Source organism: Emys orbicularis, chromosome 23 (assembly GCF_028017835.1).
Source record: "Emys orbicularis isolate rEmyOrb1 chromosome 23, rEmyOrb1.hap1, whole genome shotgun sequence".
Lineage (NCBI taxonomy): Eukaryota > Metazoa > Chordata > Testudines > Emydidae > Emys > Emys orbicularis.
The window spans coordinates 15375217-15394334 of NC_088705.1; the positions used below are offsets into that span (position 1 = coordinate 15375217).

Sequence of the window (19118 nt, forward strand, 5' to 3'; positions counted from 1 at the left end):
ACCCGTCTGTGCTGTACAAACAGAGCAAAAAGACAGTCCCTGCCCGCAAAGAGCTGCTCTGTTAGATAGCAGAAAACAGATGTATACACACGAGGAGTACAAGGAAACAATGAGATTATATTGGTCGGCAGGATAGGTAGCAGTTTTAGCACACCAGCAATCTTACCATCCTTCATTAGTCAACTCATGACAACTTTTTGAAACATTCCAGAAGCCTTTCCTGTTAAGGAACAAGAACCAGGCATACTGAACTCCATTTTGGGGAAAGGACTAGAAATGGAGCTGGCAACAGGGGACCTGGGGTCGCTTCCCTGAGGAATATGGCTTCTTCTCCCACAGTTCTCTTGTACCCCTGATGGATCGCATAAGGCCTTCTGAAATCTACCACAAGCCACTGTTTCATTGAGTTGTGCTACGAACTGTGGGAAAGGCACTCAGAACACAGTCATTCTACAATAATGTCGTATAGGCACTAGCATGCATAAGGGAAAAATGCAAACAAAGTGCACCTGAAACATCATGGCTAACGTGGACTGTACTGTCAGTACTTCACCCTGTGCAGTCCCATAGAGAAATTCTCTAGCAAAGACAAGGTCCTTAATGATACTGTTGTCAGTAAATCAAAAGCCAGAAGGTTAAATACGTATGTAAACAGGGTCACAAGTTGTCTTTCTAATCACTCTCAACAGTGGCTTCACATAACTTCTTGTTAAACCAATGTGAAAGCAGCAGCAAATACGTTTTAGTTTCTGATGTCAGGCTCCCATGTTTCTGGTGTCTCAGAATAAGTCAGTTTTCATCAAAATCGTGATCATTAGCAAGGAACTTGAATGCTAATTTAAAGTACATTTTAATGTCAATAGCTAGCCAGTTGATGTAAACTTTGCATGTTGCATTGAGAAAATTTGGATGCTTCAGTCTCTTCATATGAATTTCATTTAAAAGTAGTGCAGTATGATACCAAGTCTCATTTACGAAGACATGTGATCCTTAAGTGTCTTTTAAGATATTAAAGACCGTATTAAACCTTAAAGAATTGTAATTTATGTAGGATTTATTTTCTCCCAGACAGGCAAGTGGTAAAACCACCAGAAAGTCTAACTTCATCCAAACTCCCTCAGGCCGCATTTGATGAACTTCTCCCTTCACAACAGGAATGTTTCCATCATGCCAGACACACTGCTAGCCACTTTTGCATTTCCAAATGACTAGGAGTGGACCTTACACTTTTATTTATTTTTTTGGGGGGGGAGGGGGGGAGGGGGGAGGAGTTAAAAAAAAAAAAACACACACCTTGAGAGTCAAAGAATTTTTTTCTTTCCTGGAAGTCCTAGTACAGACATTTTGCTTCATAAATAAATATTAGATCTTCTTGAAGAATTTTATGTATTATTCTTTTCCTATTAGCACTGGGGAGCTTCAGGGTTTGTTTTTTCTTTGGTGGTGGAGGATATTAAATGACAGAACAAATTTCTGCATTTACTAGTGATAAGGATGTCTGAACGGGACTTAAACTGTCATCTATTTCCACTAACTGATGTTGCGTTAAACAGAGCATCCAAGGATCATCTAAACTAGAGGGTCTCACTGTGTAGTTGCTGTAAGCCAAGTTCATTGCACACACCAGGGGCTGCTTCATTCCCACCACCCCCTGCCACACACACAAGCTCCTTGTGTGTGACCCTCCTATCCCCCTCTATTTCAGGGACTTCCTGCAAACTCCCCAATAGGGGTACTGTCTGAATCCCCCTCCACGGTACTTTGTGTGCACCCCCATTCCCTTCTTTCTGCCCTCATTTCCCCTTCCTCCCACCATTCTTATTTATCTTCTTTCTGCTAGAGTGAAAAGTCATTCGGGGTGTCAATTTGCAGTTTCTCAAGAAAACAGTACGAAAGGAATAAATGCAAACTATAACGATGCGAAAGATGCCAATATAACTCCCTCAGGAGCTCTTTAATGACCTGAAAATCAAAAAAGAATCCTACAAAAAAGTGTAAACATGGATGAATTGCTAAGGAAGAGTACAAAAGTATAGCACAAGTACGTAGAAACAAAAAACTGAAAGGATAAAGGCAAAAAATGAGTTATACATAGCAAGGGACATAAAAGGCAATAATACGAGATTCTTTAAATACATTAGGCACAAAAGAAAGACTAAGGAAAGCGTAGTGGAAGGAGAGCTAATAACTGATGACATCAAGAAGGCTGAGGTCTTTAATACCTATTTTGCTTCAGTCTCCACTAAAAAAGTTAAAAGTGACCAGATATGCCACACAATTAATAAACAAGAGGGAAGGAACACAAGCCAAAAATAGGGAAAGGACAGGTTAAAGAATATTTAGATAAGTTAGATTTATTCAAGTCAGCAGGGCCTGATGAAATCTGTCCTAGAGTAATTAAGGAACTAGTTGAAGCAATCTCAGAACTGTCAGCTATTATCTTTGAGAACTCATGCAGGGCAGGTGAAGTCCCAGAAGACTGGAGAAGGATAAACATAGTACCTATCTTTAACAAGGGAAACAAAGAGGACCAGGGAATTATAGACCAATCAGCCTAACTTTAGTACCTGGAAAATACTGGAACAAGTTATTGAATAAGCACTTAGAGGATAACAGGGTTAAGGAATAGACAGCATAGATTTGCCAAGAACAAATCATGACAAACCAACCTAATTTCCTTCTTTGAGAGGGTTACTGGCCTTGTGGATGGGGGGGGGGGGGGGGGGGGACAATAGCTGTAATATTTCAATTGTATTAAGGCTTTTGACACAAACCCACATGACAGTGTCATAAGCAAACTAGGGAAATGTGGTCCAGGTGAATTACTATAAAGTGGGTGCATGATGGTTGAAAGACCACACGCAAAGAGCAGTTACCAATGGTTCACTGGGAGGGCGCATCTAGTGTAGCCCCTCAGGTGTCAGTCCTGGATCTGGTATTAGTATTTTCATAAGTGTCTTGGATAATGGAGTGGAGAATATGCTTATAAAATCTGCAGATGACACCAAGCTGGGAGGGGTTGCAAGCACTTTTAAGGACAGGATCAGAATCCAAAGTGACCTTGACAAATTAGGGAACTGGTCTTAAATCAACAAGATGAAATTCAACAAGTGCAAAATACTTTACTTAGGAAGAAAAAAAAAATCCAACACACAATTACAACATGGGGAATAACCAGATAGGTGGTGGTAGTGCTGAAAAGAATCTGGATCAGAAATTGAATAGGAGTCAACAATCTAATGCAGTTGCAAAAAAGGCCAATCTTATTCTGAGGTGTATTAACAGGTGTGTTGTATGCAAGACATGGGAGGTAACTGTCCCGCTTTACTCAGCACTAGTGCCAATACTGGGCACCTAAAAGGTTTCGAAAACTTGATCTGTAAGGCAAGGTTAAGAAACTGAGCATGTTTAGCCTTGAGGGAAGAAAAGTGAAGGGGGGGGGGCCTTGATAATCTTCAAATAAAGTAGGGGCTGTTATAAACTGGATGGTGATCAATTGTTCTCCACGTCCACTGAAGGTAGGCCAAGTAGCAATGGACTTAACCCGCAGCAAGGGAGATTTAGGTTAAATATTAAGAAAAACTTTCTATCGATATGGTTAGTTAAACTCTGGAATAGGCTTCCAAGGGAGGCTGTAGAAGCCCCATCATTGGAGGTTTTTAAGAATAGGTTGGACAAACACCTGTCAGGAATAGTCTAGGAGGTTTATTTGGTCTTGACTGAGTGCAGGAGGCTGGACTGGATGGCCTCTCGAGATCCCTTCCAGCCCTACATTTCTATGATTTTAAACTGCATTGGGAGGAGAGATAGGGATACTGTTATGCTGGAAGTCATTAATGGCTGCCATAAACCAGTTCTTTGTTACATCCAACAGAGAAATGCCATGGAGTTGAGCATAGGGCCTTGCATCACTTGGCCGCTCACAGCAATCAATCTGAATTACAACTCCAATTGATATGTTCTTTCGTGAATCATTGCTGATATTGGCCCCAATCTTGAAAAGATGGAGAGAGTTCCACTGATTTCAGTGAGGCTTTACACAAGCTTGGTAGTCCACTCATACAGATTGCTTGGCAGGTTCAAGACCAGACACAGTAGATTCATCAGGGCAACCACCTCAGGTGAAATCCTGGCCCAACAACAATCAATGGCAAAACTCCCATTGAAGTCAGGGGGGCCAGGAATACATCCCTTGTGTCTTAAGTACACTTTTTGGTGCTACATAAATAGTCTATCTTCAGCATTGGAATAAACTGTAGCACCAGTTTTCTATTTTTTATTCCTGGAAAGTAATAAAGTAAAGAGTAAAGTGTGGAAAGTAAGAGTCCTTCTGTTATCTGTCTAGCTAGATAAAGTATTTGATTTCTGTTTTTATGATTAGTAGTTTATTTTAAGACTTGGAGGCACTTGAGTTTGGCCTTCTCACTTACTTCTGCTTGTGTGATTACACCACAGATGCTCACTCCAAGAAACAGTCTCCCTAATACTGCTTACTTTTTACCTATATGCATTTGTATGACCATCACCACACTATCCAAGTATCTTGTGAAATTTACATATGGGATATCTCAAACATTACATTTTTTTTTTAATTTGCTGAATTTTTAAAGTAGAAAAACTTATACACACTTCTCAAATTGTAGCATATACACCTCTACCTCGATATAACGCTGTCTTCGAGAGCCAAAAAATCTTACCGCGTTATAGGTGAAACCGCGTTATATCGAACTTGCTTTGATCCACCGGAGTGCGCAGCCCCGCCCTGCCCCCCGCGGAGCACTGCTTTACCGCGTTATATCTGAATTCGTGTTATATCGGGTCGCGTTATATCGGGGTAGAGGTGTACTGAAAATTTAAAGTTGTCAGTATTACGAGAGCAAGGTCAAATAATATGAAAATGTTGAGTCTGATTGTTGGACTATGCAACTAAATCTCTTTTTTAATCCCCAGGAATGAAAGGTAACGTCACACAGTGGAGCGGTCTGAATTGTTCATGGTAACTGTTTTAGGATATAAAGAAGGTGGGTTTACAAACCTTTTGAAACAAGAACATTTTCAAGTTAACCCTTTGTTAAGGTTTATAGGCAGCAGCCAACTGCTCTTATTAGTTAGTCTGGAGGAGATTTTGACTTGCATCTCTTTTTGTCTTGCCTGTAACATACATGAGATGCTATATACAATACTAGAGACAACGTTTACCAATTTGTAACAAACAAACAAAAAAAAGCTCCATACAGGCTTGCCAATGACAATTAGGTGCCAGGGTTAAAATATATTGTTCCAACTACTAATTACTGTACTATTTTTAGTCCTCTTCTATAACAATAGTCAGGAGAGAAAGAATGTAAAGTCACAAGTATCAGACAGGATTAAAAGCTTTAACTACTATTTTTGTAGTAAAGAATTCATAATTAGAACTGCTACCACCATTAGTATTTGAAGCAAAATGCTATTAAAATTACAGACTGGCTAACATTTTACATGGCATTTAGCCAAGATGGTTAATGGTTATGGAAATACTTAAGACAGACAGTCTTGTTAAACTGCTGTTTTTGGTTAGCTAATAATAGTTTTTTACTTTGATTTTATAGAACTACTAGAACATATCCCTTCACACACCCCACAAATTAAAATAAGCAAAAAACCAGCATCTTAAGTCTGTGCAGAGTATTTAACTTCAAGATCAGTTGATGTAAAAGCATATTTTTGTTCTTCCTGGGCAAGCATGAGTCAAGTAGATTAAAAGAATATGGTACCATATAATGAAATCATAAAGACTGCACAAGTGATCAGGTGTGCTATGTGAATTAAAGCTAGGTACCTTGTAATGGATTTGTTAGCAGAGACAATATAAATTTACAGACTCAAAAACAAAAAACAAAAATCAACAAATCCTGACAAACTAGCCGTTCCCTGCAGATTAAGGTTTTCTACAGAAGATGATATATTCTGATTTCAAGCATTCATTTCAACACAGTGTTAACTTCGCAGCCAAGTAGTTTAAATGGTAACACTGGCAACTATTTCACTGCTAACATACACCCAGCTATTGTGCTTACCATGAAAGTACATGGAAATACAAATGGAAATTCCATTCATTTGAAAGACTATTCCATGGAATAAGGCTACAGATATTAAATATGCAAACAACTGAATATTGTATGTGCTGTCACAGGATTTCTTTCTTGCCTCAAGCTGCAGTGACTCTCCTTGGCAATGAGGGCCAGATTGCAGTAGCACCGAAACTCTGCTAGGTGCTTTCCAAAAATAGATTGAGTCTCTGGCCGAAATACCTTACAATTAAACAGGACTTCCTTTGGAGCAACACTGGAGCCTGTCTCTGCTTGGCTTCCCAGGTTGTTTGAGAGAAAGAGGAGATGATCCTCTCCTTAAGCAAGCCTTGACCATGTTGTTTGCCATCCCGAGAACCAAACCCAGCCCTTCATGTGGTAGTGAAACATAGTAGGGAGGCCGCATGTTTTAAATAGCGGATTTGGGGAGAGGTGAGGTGTCAGAAGAACTGGATTCTATGCCCAGTTAAATGTACAGTATTGATTAAGAAGTTCAGTGCTCCCCGTTCAGAGGACTACCACGTCACAGAGACAAAACCCGAAATGAACTCAAATCCTCACCCTACCACTCTCACTATATTTCTCTTATTGAGTGTATGGATAATTCCTCAGATGTGAGGAGATAACTAGGGACAGTAGAACGCTACAGGGATTATTAGCTAATTAGAGATGCTCGCAACGAAAGTAAATTCCTAAAAATTGTTCTCACATCTTCAAACCATGACAGACTCCCGTATTACTCATTTACTGCAATTTGGACACAAAAAAAGTCCTGCATTTACTGTAATTTAGAAGGGGATATCACTGAATTTTACGGAACAGCGACACTTGACTGAAATGTGGAAAGATCATAGTCAATGCCTCATTTCCCTGTAACATCTGTGTGCAATGGGGGGCGGGGGGGAAAGGGGGGACAAGCTTTTCTTAGTTTTTGTTAAGTGTTAAAGGTAACTCTTCCAAGATCTATAAGCCAAGTGCCTTTTTTGTAGTGGGACTTGGTGGCCCCAGGGATCTGTAATAAGATGCGTGGTCTTTCAGCATCAGACCAAATAAAGACTAGGCTTCTAGTCATCAGAACTCCTATGTGATAACTGTTTAGTGACCTATGTGAAATGAGTTACTGGTCTCAATTCAGTTTTTTCTGGATAAGTGCCATAATAAAAAACACCATCACAACAGCAATCTGGGCAGATAGCCTAAAGAGTAAACGGACATAGAATACGCATTGAACTTTCATCCTTTTCCTGTTTAGGGGTTAACTATATTGGCAGGGCAGACCTTGCCAGCAAATAGACTCCATTAAATTTTAAAGACAAAAAGATACTTGTTTTGTAGTTATGTCTAGACCCTTCAGGTTTTTAGGAAATCAACCTATAGTGCAGTGGTCCCCAAACTGTGGAGGCGAGTCCCCCTATGGGGGCACGGAGGAACATTGAGGGGGGCGCATAGCGGGGCTGAAGCCAGCCCCCCTGGTGGGTGGGGAGGGAGCTCCACCACCAGCCTCACTTCTCCCCCAAACCTGTTCAGCCCTCAGTCCTGCTCTGCCCACAGGCCCAGCTCTGCCCTCACTTCCTCTCTGCCCCCAGACCAACTCCGTCTCTAACCCCAGCTCCTCCCCCATGGCCAGTCCCATCCCCAGCTCCACCTTCAGCACACACTCTGCTGCTGCTGAAGCCTTGGCTATTAGTGGGGGTGAGGAGCGTGGACACATTCCATTACTTGGGGGGGAAATTTGAGATCAGGAATCCTTCAAAATCAGTTACGTCAGTATCTGTACACAACAGCAGTACTGGATTTATAAAATACACCACATGCACCGGATTAACCAAGATGAGAATGGGGTCTTGGTTGATAAAATTTTTACTAACCAGAAAAACTGAGATCTTTTTTCTGAAGAGGAGAGAGGAAAGGTTAGAAAAAACTATATATAAAGTAGCAACTGAGCGAAGACACAGTTTTTCCTCCCATTTTGAAGGTTATTGTTTGGAATAGGATGACACTGTCTGCTTCTTTTGGAGCATTCAGAAATGTGTTCTTCGGTTACACCTGTCAAAGCCATCCACCATTTGAATTCTTTACAGCTGTCATTCCAAGGAGGAAACAGCAGCAGCAGACAGGAGAAAAAATAAAAACATGGTAAACAATGAAAAGCAAGCACATTGTACATTTACTTTAACACACGTGATATATAACCATTGTAGTAATACAGGCTGAAATTTTATTTATTGAATTTGCATAAGTGTCTTCAGTGCCAGAGAGAGAGAGAGCTCCCAGCCCCAAAGTGCTCACAATAGGTTACGTCTGAACAGTTGACATGAAGACACAGGAAAAGGGATTAGGAAGCAGCCATTTAAAAAAAATATAAAAATCTTCCCACCTTTAGCTACAATCTCCTAAACCCTGCACATTTCACACTAAACTGTATCAACGCATAATTAACCTGTACGACCTTCCGCTACCACTGATTTTCTCACTTGATGCCCGGCACCGCCCTCCACTTTAGCGTCTGCAGCACAAGCCCCATACCACTTGCAGATATGGATACACAGCCCAAACTGAGCCAGATGGTCCCCGCTTCAAAGACGTTACAAATCTGAAAACCTGATCCATAGGGTGCTCAGCACCCTTCAATTCCGATTGACTGCAGCGAGATTTAAGGGTGCGGACTCCGGCCCTAAATAGATACCATAAAGAACAAAAGAGGAGGGGAAAGATAGTACACAAGGTGGGCGTTTTATTTGTTCAATACAAATTTGGGGTTTAAACACTGTCCTAATTTTTAATCCTTTACTGTCCATTATCAGCCTGTTCCTATTTTTCAAGTCATCTGCAAACCATCTTATGAGAACTTAATACCTCCAACCTGGAACCCAGATATTCTCCTTCCACCTCCTTAAAAGTGAGTGACCCATGACCCAAGATGATATATACAGGACTAAGGCACTGATCCTGCGGGCGCATGTTGGCAGACACTTGTACCCACATGGAACATCTTACAAGATCAGAACCCAAGAGGGGAAGAAATGACAAAAGTCATACAACTTAGAACATTCAGGAAATCACTGGCGTATAAGGTGCAAAACAAGTCAACACAGGCCACTGTCCCATACCATAACGATGGCCTTAAACTGACCTTTAATTTCATTTAATTCAAAAAGGATATGCTGAATGCAAAAATCGGTTAACGTAACATTAAGTCTGCACAGTTGAAACCACAATATTAGGAAACTAAACAGCTATGGTCATAACAAAATGAAATGTGTTAAGGTGAGTATTGTAAAGCATATACATCACCGCAGTAATATTTGAAGCTACACTATTACCATGAAAAAACAGAAAAAATGCTATATACTTGCAAAACCGCTAAACTGATACTGCTGTATATTTCCTGACTTTGTGATACTAAATGGCAGCCTTAATGTCAGATTATATTTGCATTTAATATCCTCATGTTAGGGATTTAAAACAAAACCAAACAAAAACCCTACACATAAATGCTAAAAAAAAATTAAAACAGCCCCAACTAGATTTTCAGGCGACATATTTTTCAATAAGGTGTTACATGTGCAGTTATTTAACTCAAGAGTTTTCTGCAAAAGAACAGCAGTAGTATATTTGCGGACAGTGTAATAAGTCTTTGAAACAGTTGAAACAGGTCAAATTTGTATTATTTTTTTTTAAATCACAAGCTTAAAAGTTTACAGACTACTAAAGAATGCAGTAAAGATTGCAAACACCTAGACACTGCAGGATATAATTTTTTTTATACCTGCAATTTTCTACCATCTATGGTGGCGTTGCTTCCTTTTGGGGGGCAGGGATTGAGAATTTTGCTCATTTGTGCATTTCAGAATGACAAAGCCATCCTCACACAAAATATCCCAATGCCACCCCCACCAATGCCTAACCAGTGTTTGGTGCCTACTGATTATCACTTAATAGCAGCCAATTTTAGAGATCTTATCAACTTTTAAAATATTTTACGAATCGTCCTCTGACCTACATTACCTAAGTCAAAGATTTAGTTAAATCTTTCAACAGATAAAGCTGGAATACAACTTTTAATATTACTCAAATCTTCAGTTAGAAGATTTTTTTAAAACAAACGAATGGCAGTCATTCCAGACAGGAATCCAACCCATCGTTTTACTTGAAGCACATTTTAGCTAAATACTGTATTTGCATGGGGGAAATAATTAGGCATAATATTTCTTAAAAATAAGTTTAAAGACACTGCCAACTTTTTTCCTAGGTCTGTTTCACATTCTGGATTTCATCCTATGCTTCTTAGGGAACCGAAATTAATGCTGTTCTTTGTTTATGCATGTGCTGATATTACTCAAATTGCATAATTCTCAGCATAGTGTTTACTTGTTAAACAGCCCTGTGGAGAAAGCAGAACACTTTTTTGGAGGGAGGTGGGGTTAATTTCTGGTTTATTTTTCAAACTTTGTGAAAGGGTAATTCACTTTTAAATAAATTAGCTCTTTAGAGTAGAGGTGGTATCACACCGATTTATAACAAGTGGAATATTAAGTCAAATTTTGGCCATGCCACTAATTGTCTGTGTTCCTTTAAATAGTGAATTTAAACAATCATAATTTAAAACACTAACTTTTTTTCTATTTTGACAGAAAACCAAAATGCTATGTAAGCAATGCTGAGGTTTTAATGAGGTCACAGAAGCTTTGTTCCTACTGCTTTTAAGAGATTTCTGGGAACCACTGACTTCAAAAAACATGCTTACCTCTAAATGCTGTTTCTGTATCTCCCTTATTAGCGGAAGCAGGTTTTTTAGATCATCCCTGTACTTGAAGAGTTACCTACATGTCACAATCAGATAGCTAAACAAGTACTTGTTTACATGCACTTGTTTAAGCCCCAGCATACAAGATAATACTGTGATTTAAACCATACTTTTGGTTAACAGTTACAGTCTGTCTTCTCTTTCTTCATTTATATGCACAGTAGAAGTATCCCATTATTCTTGAGGACATAAAATACATGTGAAAGCGAAGTTCTGTTCCTTAGCACACGGAGAAACAACTGTTTTTTATAAACTGCTTTCTTCCTCATTCAATTAACCATGCCCAGCCCCCTTCCCTCACTTCTCCTTGTGCTGCGGACAAGTACCAGAACTGTGTGCATTTCAGTATTAGAGTGTGAAGCTTTCACCATTCCTACATGCTTTAAAGGACAACACAGTTTTGTAATACCGTTACATAAAAAATAATGTAACCACAGCATCAGGTTTGATAAGAAGCAACAAACAACGCTAAACTGGTTCACACATACAAAAATCAATAAAGAGGACTGATGCATTTTGCAAACAGATTCATTTTAACTACCATCACAGAGTACAGTGGGATTTCCAGTTCAACATCATCAACAGTGAGAAAACATTTCATTTATAACTAGTGAGGCATTAAAATTCTGAAAAGAAAGAAAGAAGTCTCGTTGATACCATCCAAATCACACAATAACCAGCTTAAGCTTTAAGAAGGTTCATTAAAGCAGCAATCCTAGCATGATTTGTTCATGTATTCAGTCTGAAATATTGAACTTTTTTTTTGTTATTACCTGATGTTCTGCATGAATGTTATCCCCAGTAGGCCAGCGATGTTTGCTGTTATTATAGCCGCCTCCACCACTTCCTCCTCCCCCAAGCTGCTCACCATGCTGCCTCTGAAAGAAGTAATCCACCATAGCGTCGTCCTGAGAGCGGCCTGCAACTCCTATGGATCCAGGGACAGGACTGGAGTGTGTCCCTGCTGCAAGCGCTTGATTTGCAGCTGGCTGTTGCTGAGTCTGGGACCCTGTTCCAGATGTCAAAACAACAGGCATGTTGGGATTAGCTGTATCTTGTGGGTGCTGCTTCAGGTGGGGGCTGAACGAGTCCTGCCAGAGCACTGCTTTTCTCTTCAAAACACACGCAACGCTCATTCCACCAACACCTAAGGAGACACAGGTTTTTCAATGTTTAATCATTTTAATAACTGATTAAGCGCACACTGCCTACATCAAGAACAAAATCTTTACTTCTTTTGACACGTTTATGCTTTCCTGTTAGTCACGTCTGACCCATATCTCAGAAAGCTAAATTTAACAAACTTCATTTCAGTAAAATATATTAAAAATACACACCAGCCAAAACGACAGTTAATTCTACAGGATGCTGCCAACACAGCTAAGATATCTACAGTTGCCTATTCTTGGAATCAGACCACCAAGTTGTGCAAGTGAAATTTCTTGTGTGGTCAGCACACTAAAATTTTGTCTCAATCTACTCTAAAATTGAGCACTGAAAACTTCTGGGGGAGAAAAACCTTGGGAATGTAATGGAATTCAAATTACAACATCAATGTTTACAAACTTCTATATTAATGGCAGTTCTGCTACAGAATTTGTCATTTCCATAATAAGTACTACTAGATTATTACTTCCAATAGTTAGATAAACAAAAAAAACTTAAGTCAGCCAGTTTTTCAAATTCAAACCTAAAATATTATTTGTACACATGCTATTAGTCATGCCCCAAACATAACTTGCACTGTGTTGCAAACACTAAGGCTGGCTTTGGCCATGAGACAGTAAGATATATGCACATATTTATGGGAGATTCCCTGAAGAAAAAGCAGCTAACCTCTTAGTGACTGGGACACCAACAGAATGTTCCAGAGCTAGATCAGCCGACAGTCTCAATTCAGCTACTGATGGGAGAGAAAAAAAACTAAACTCTGACTGTAGAAACTATCTAGCATAGCAAACAAAGCAGAAAGAGAATCCATCCCATACAGCGACCTGAATACTATGACAATAAGTGGGTAAATCATATTGCTAATCAGTTAATAAGTCACTATCCCCAAAATGTTCTGATAGAGTATGAAATACTGATTTCATGCTGCTGTGGTAAGCCTTTTTTGTTTTGTGAAAGCAAAAAGATCAATAATCCAACACGGACAGTGATACCACAGAAGATTCTATACACCTTGATGGTAAAGTGGGTTTTTTTTCTTTATGTAATTCCCACCCCATTAAAAAATATATACAATCAGGTATTTAAGTCAGAAGAAATTCAAGCACCATTAAAAATGCTAAACAGACCTCTGACTTCTAAACTTCATATCAATTATTGCCCTCAGTCACCCAACTGCAAACCCACAAATATCATGAATAGTTAACAAAGATGGATTGACAGCAGAATTTGCCCCTCATTTATCATCATCACAACTGCATACCATCATGCAGGAAGTCAACTTCCACATACATAATAAGGCTCTCCCTAGCATATCTTGACTGAAAAGTTTGACCCAAACCTGCAAACAGCTCTGTAGGCTCTGAAGGGAACCTTTATCTCCTCTTTTCATCACACTACTTTTTAATAACCGTCAAATTCTACAAGTGACTTCCAGGAACAACTTCATAACTGCAGTGGAGTGCAAGATGGCAACAAACAAAAAATCTTAATTTTGCGCAAAAATCACCTAGATTTCCCCTACCAATTTGAAGTGTTTTTTTTTCCTCTTATTCATCTGTTAGAGGAATTTGAATATAGAAACTTCAGTAATAGGATTTTTTCCCCTCTCCTTAAGTTTACAATGTAGTTTACATTGCTCTAGAAAAATAAAAGAAACAGGTAACTTTGCACTTATGCACACCACTTTAAATCTTACCACAAAACCTGGCAGTCTCATTCCACTTCTCAAATATAGCACTATAGTGAGGTCTCATTACTAAAGCTTTATTATTTTTACAAGATACTCTTTTACCAGCATACGCTATTTAGCTTTCCTATAGTAAGTTCTACACACACACACCCACTCACACACAAAGCAAACAAATAAAAACTAAATGAATCAAACTCTCCTACAGAAGAGGTAAGAAGAAAGATTATTTCTATCATTAATTTCTTGTAAGGAACTCATATTATGATGATGGTGGCAAAGTACTTAGGTACTCTGCGTATTGTTATGAAGAACTAAAACTGAACTAACTCCTGTCAAAATAAATGGAAAAATACATTGTGAGGCAGTCTTAAAAACACACACCCCCCATGGTCCCAATCCTTCAAAAATTCACATACACCGCTACCTCGATATAATGTGACCCGATAGAACACGAATTCGGATAGAACGCGGTAAAGCAGTGCTCCGGGGGGCGGGGCTGCGCACTCCGGTGGATCAAAGCAAGTTCGATATAACGCGGTTTCACCTATAACGCGGTAAGATTTTTTGGCTCCCGAGGACAGCGTTATATCGAGGTAGAGGTGTATGTGAATAACTTTATGCACTGTGGATATCCCCACTGAAATCAATGGGACTACACACAGCACAAAGTTAAGCATGTGCATAAATCTTTGCAGCACTGATATCCAAATTAATTTCCTTATTCACAAAATTTTGTTGTCTCCAGGCCCATTCCCTCCCCACCCAGTTATTAGTGCAAATTAGCAGGTATTTAATCACTCAGAGGCAGTGATCCCCTTTCAATTTTTCTTTTAAAAACATCCATATTACACAAAACTTTCCAAATGCTCTAACAAACTAATATGCCATCATTTTCTATTATGGCCATGACAGACAATAACACATAGTTGAGAAGTAACAATAAAAGGTTTGGCAGTTGTGGCCCAATTGAGGGACTTCCCTTAATGACCTAAGTGATACACCACACAATATGGAGAAATGCAGCATCTTGATTTTTAAAGCTTTTAAGGGGGAAGGGACCTGCCCTTTTCTATGTTTGTGACCTGCTCCTCCTTTTGCCTCAGCCTGCTACATATTTACATAAAATACCTTTTAGAGGTTCCATCATCACTCCTGAAGTTAAGGGGTGATCAAACTTTCTCTCTCCCACATCTGAGGGGCTGTCACTTGCTCCCTCAAATCTCACCGAAGAGGAGAAAGTGTTATAAATTATTATTCTCTTGACACTAGAAAATCCCAGTCAAGATCTAATAACATCATTATTACATTCTGTACAACTGTCTGTAGTCTCAGAAACCTCCTCTTTCATTTAACATGGACAAGGCAATCCCAAGTCAGAAGAGAAAACTTGGCACAGGAGACATTTTGAAAGAAAGCAAAGCGGGGCGGGGGGAGGGAGCATGATGGGAAGTTCAAGTTTAGTTCTGAGATATGTTTTTAATAGAAATGTTGTGATAAATGTAGCAGACAGCTGAATACTGTCATTCAAAGCATACAGAGCATCAGAAATATGTTAAGTCACCTACACAACACATACTGGTTAACTAACCAGCAGCTGCAACTCATATCACTGCAAGTGTCTTACAGCTACTGGATCTCTTTTACTTTTCAAAGTCTTCCTGTATTTTTTATGTAAAGAGTTTCCCATGAGTGTTATTCATTTACGAAATAAACAGCCTTCTACCGGACATTACAAAAAGGGGTTGCCAGAGTGAAATTACTATTAACATAAGTTTCTTTCCCCTTACACATACACAAATGGTGGTAAACAAGATGTTTTATGTTATCATTTCCATAAGATAGCATAGTTTAGACTGCATATAATTTCCTGTCTGTAAGCAAGGTAACTTTGGGGACATAGCTAAACAAATTCTAACTACAAGAAGTGGTGGCCTTAGAAAAAATAGCTGTATTCTGCAAAAATAGTTGTATTCTGCATGTAGCATAACTACTACTAATAAATTCAGAACTCAATAACTGTTCTCCAAGCGCTCTGATTAAAAAAAAAAAAGAAAGAAAGAAAGAAAGTTTGCAGTAGTATTTTAAAAATTGGAATGGACATGAAATGTATTTTGCAAAATTAAACTAGGAATCTGTAAAGGCCTCTATTTTTCCATAAAGTTAGACTACGAATCAAAGCTGCCTACCCATTGTTTAAGAGGCATCTGGCCTACAAAAATGTAAAAGTTCACATTTTCATTAAAACCTAAGGAGACATAGCAGGAAGTGGGTAAATTGATAACCAACTAAACTTCTTAAACCAGCATTAAAACACGTCATAAGACAAATGCTAAAGTGCCCACCCTCTCAATAAAAGGAAATTCCTTACTCATGATCTGCTTAATAAAATTTCTACTTGGAACAAAGTTATTAAGCACTGAACAGAAAAAAAATAAAAACAGGAGTCTCTCAGTTTGGGGTAAAGAACAAGCTCTAATGTTGTTCTCTTCAAAACAAAACTGCTTAATTAAAAATTATCCAATACAAATACTACAGGAGGAGGAAGGACTAAGAGAGAACAGCACTATATACTTATAGCACATCAGAAAGTATTGTGTGTGTTTTATTCCCTTCCACTTGGAAGGATAAAGACCCTTCTCTTTCTCTTACAGTCTCACACTCACCAAAAAAACAACAGGGCTTACCAAAAAAATCCCAACCATTACAGAGATAAAACCCAAACCGTAGGGATACTGAGACACTTATGACAATAAAAATGGATCACTTTTTTATTTTTGAGAATTAAATGCATGCACCTCCAGAAATCCCAGGTATATCTTACATACATTACACACACACACAAACATATATACACACAGTTTCCCAGCAATTTCTGCTGATGGGAATCTGAACTGTGTATAAGGTACGAATGGTTTGGACGCTATTTATCACATTTACTGAATTCCCCCCCATCCTACCCCCCTTCCGCCCCCCCGGCGACGCCGTACAGCCAGGTTAAAATGCACACGATGAATTACATGCCGAGAAGAACCCCCAGTCGGGTATTATTTTTTTTAAACCAAAATAGCTTGAAACCACCCCCAGCACCCCCCAAAATAAGGATGATTTCTTTCTCCCCCAGGAGGATCAGGGCAGGGGATTGCCCCAACTTCACAGGGACCCAAGAATAAGGGTTAATGGAGTTTGTGGAGGGGTTCGGGGCACATTATGGGGGCCCCTGCACCTCCCCACTCCCCCTCCCTCCTTCCTTTGATAACAATAGGGGCCTTGCTCTGACTCCAAAACATGTACAGGAACAGAGCGAGAGGAGAGACCCAGGCACAGCGACCGGCCGGGGCTGCCTTTCAGGGCCGCATCAACCCCCACCTCGAGCCCCTAACCCCAATATGACCCGACCGACTGGTCCCCTGGGGTGTGGGGCCCAATTTAGTCCAGATCCGGTCCGGATACTCACGGGCGGAGCGGTAGGATGAAGCTGGATCTCAGCCCCCCCCAGGCCTCTCGCTGGCTGCCTCTCCCCCTGCCTTTCACTCCGACAACATGGCGGCCCACTGGGGACTGGGACGGCGCGATGCATCATGGGATGGCTAGGCAGGCCCTGCTTGCTGCTCAGGCTCCTTGTCCCTGCTCCAGGCTGGGGCTGGGTGGCAGCATCAGCTCCTGTGAGGGGGCTCAGCTAGACTGGGCCATGGGCCCTCTCTGCAGCCCGAGGAGCTCTCCTGGGCGTCTGCCTGTGTTAAACACAAGCCCAGATCCAGGGCAGTCCGTCCGCATGCCCGTGAGCAAGACAGAGGGTATCTGTGCAACGCTAGCGCCGAGGAACCCAATACTAAACACACACCCGGATGTGCTCATCCACCCAGTCCACACGCCCTGGCGCCATATGCACACACCCCAACAGGCTCCCTGATACCGTATGTACACCCTGACTGCGTGTCCCAGCCTAGACACACCCCAAATGGGTTTTATACACACACACCTTGACTCAGTTGATCTACCCAATACACACACCCCACAATATTTCAGTGTGGGATTTTTAAAGCCCCTGCTCCAAGAAGAATGTTATTACGTGACCATCTCAGCTTTCAACGTTTAAAAACTAAGTTCCTATTCCTCATAATTGTAGAGAAAAGATTGAAAACATGACCTGAGCCTAACCTAAAGTTTCAGGAACCAGAAGGTAAATAAAAAGAACCCTTTTTTTAATCTCATGATTTTTGGGGGTCCTGACTCAATTTTTGAACACTTGGGGTGGGCAATGTATAAACCAGACTGATCCTCTCCAATTGAAAGAGATCCATGTTTGCAGAGCGTCGTATATCACACAAAAAACACAGATCAATTCTCTCCCGCTAAGACTGAGCTCTTATTTTAATAAAAATCTAAAGTATTATACAACAACAGTGCGGACATTGCAGTATGCACTACTGCAAACTATAAAGTTCCTTTCTATAGTCCCCTGCATTCAGCAATCTCAAAGCATTTTAATTAAATTATAATTAATTAAGCTACATGATACCTCCATGTTGTTGATAAGTAGTATTAGCTCTATTTCATAAGGCACAGAGAAAGAAAGGTCCAGATTTCAGAGGTATTTAGGCACCTACCTCAAATTGAAATCAATGAAAGTTAGCACCTAAATACATTTGCACATCTGGGCCAAAGTGATTAGAGTTGCAAAGACCCTGATCCTACAAAGACTTTGCATGTACTTAGCTTTACCACCACGAGTACATAGATTGTAAGCTTTTTGGGACGGGGAACCAGCTTTTTGTTCAGTGTTTGTACAGCACCAAGCACACTGGAGTCCTGGTCCATGGGTGGGGTGCTACTACTGCAATACAAAATAATTTATTGTTGTGATTAAGCATTTCTATTTATTTCAGTGAGACTACTCATGGGAGCAATGTTAAGCATGTGTGTATGTCTTTGCAGGGTCAGGGCCTAAGTGTGTGGCAAAGCTTGGAATAGATCCCAGATTTTTTAACTCCCAGGCATGTACTTTGACGATGCTTCTTCCCAGAATAGGATACGTAGGATAGGGAAAAGCAGAGGCTGTTGTACCAAATTCCTAGCCAGCCTCTCACCAATGTGTATCTAAGCCCTAACCTAGAGGCAAAAGTCTACTATTTATCCACAGGACAGCTACAGAGCTAAGCTTCTTGCACATACTGTCTGAAAACTTTCTTCACTTCCTACTGTAAACTCTCTCTGTGCTCTGTTAAACATAGCCAAAACCCCAGTCAGGATCAGAGCTCCATTGTGCTAGGTACAATATAAGAAGTTACAGTCTCTGTCCCAAAGATCCTACAGACTGATCCCTCAAAACAACCTGTCTTACATTTCTCTGGTGTGAATGAGAAATATACCAAAGAAGAAA

General features: G+C 40.1%; 1 protein-coding gene across 1 annotated transcript in view; it reads right to left on the reverse strand.

The window, feature by feature from the left end:
• PUM1 (pumilio RNA binding family member 1) overlaps positions 1-17285 on the reverse strand; it is a 126079-nt gene extending 108794 nt beyond the window's left edge. Inside the window, exons 1-2 of the mRNA XM_065421820.1 lie at positions 17193-17285; positions 11652-12025 (exon numbers count right to left, since the gene is read on the reverse strand). Coding sequence (XP_065277892.1) covers positions 11652-12014 — 363 coding nt within the window. The 5' untranslated portion in view covers positions 12015-12025; positions 17193-17285. The remainder of the gene's footprint in view (positions 1-11651; positions 12026-17192) is intronic.
• Positions 17286-19118: the final 1833 nt, after the last annotated feature.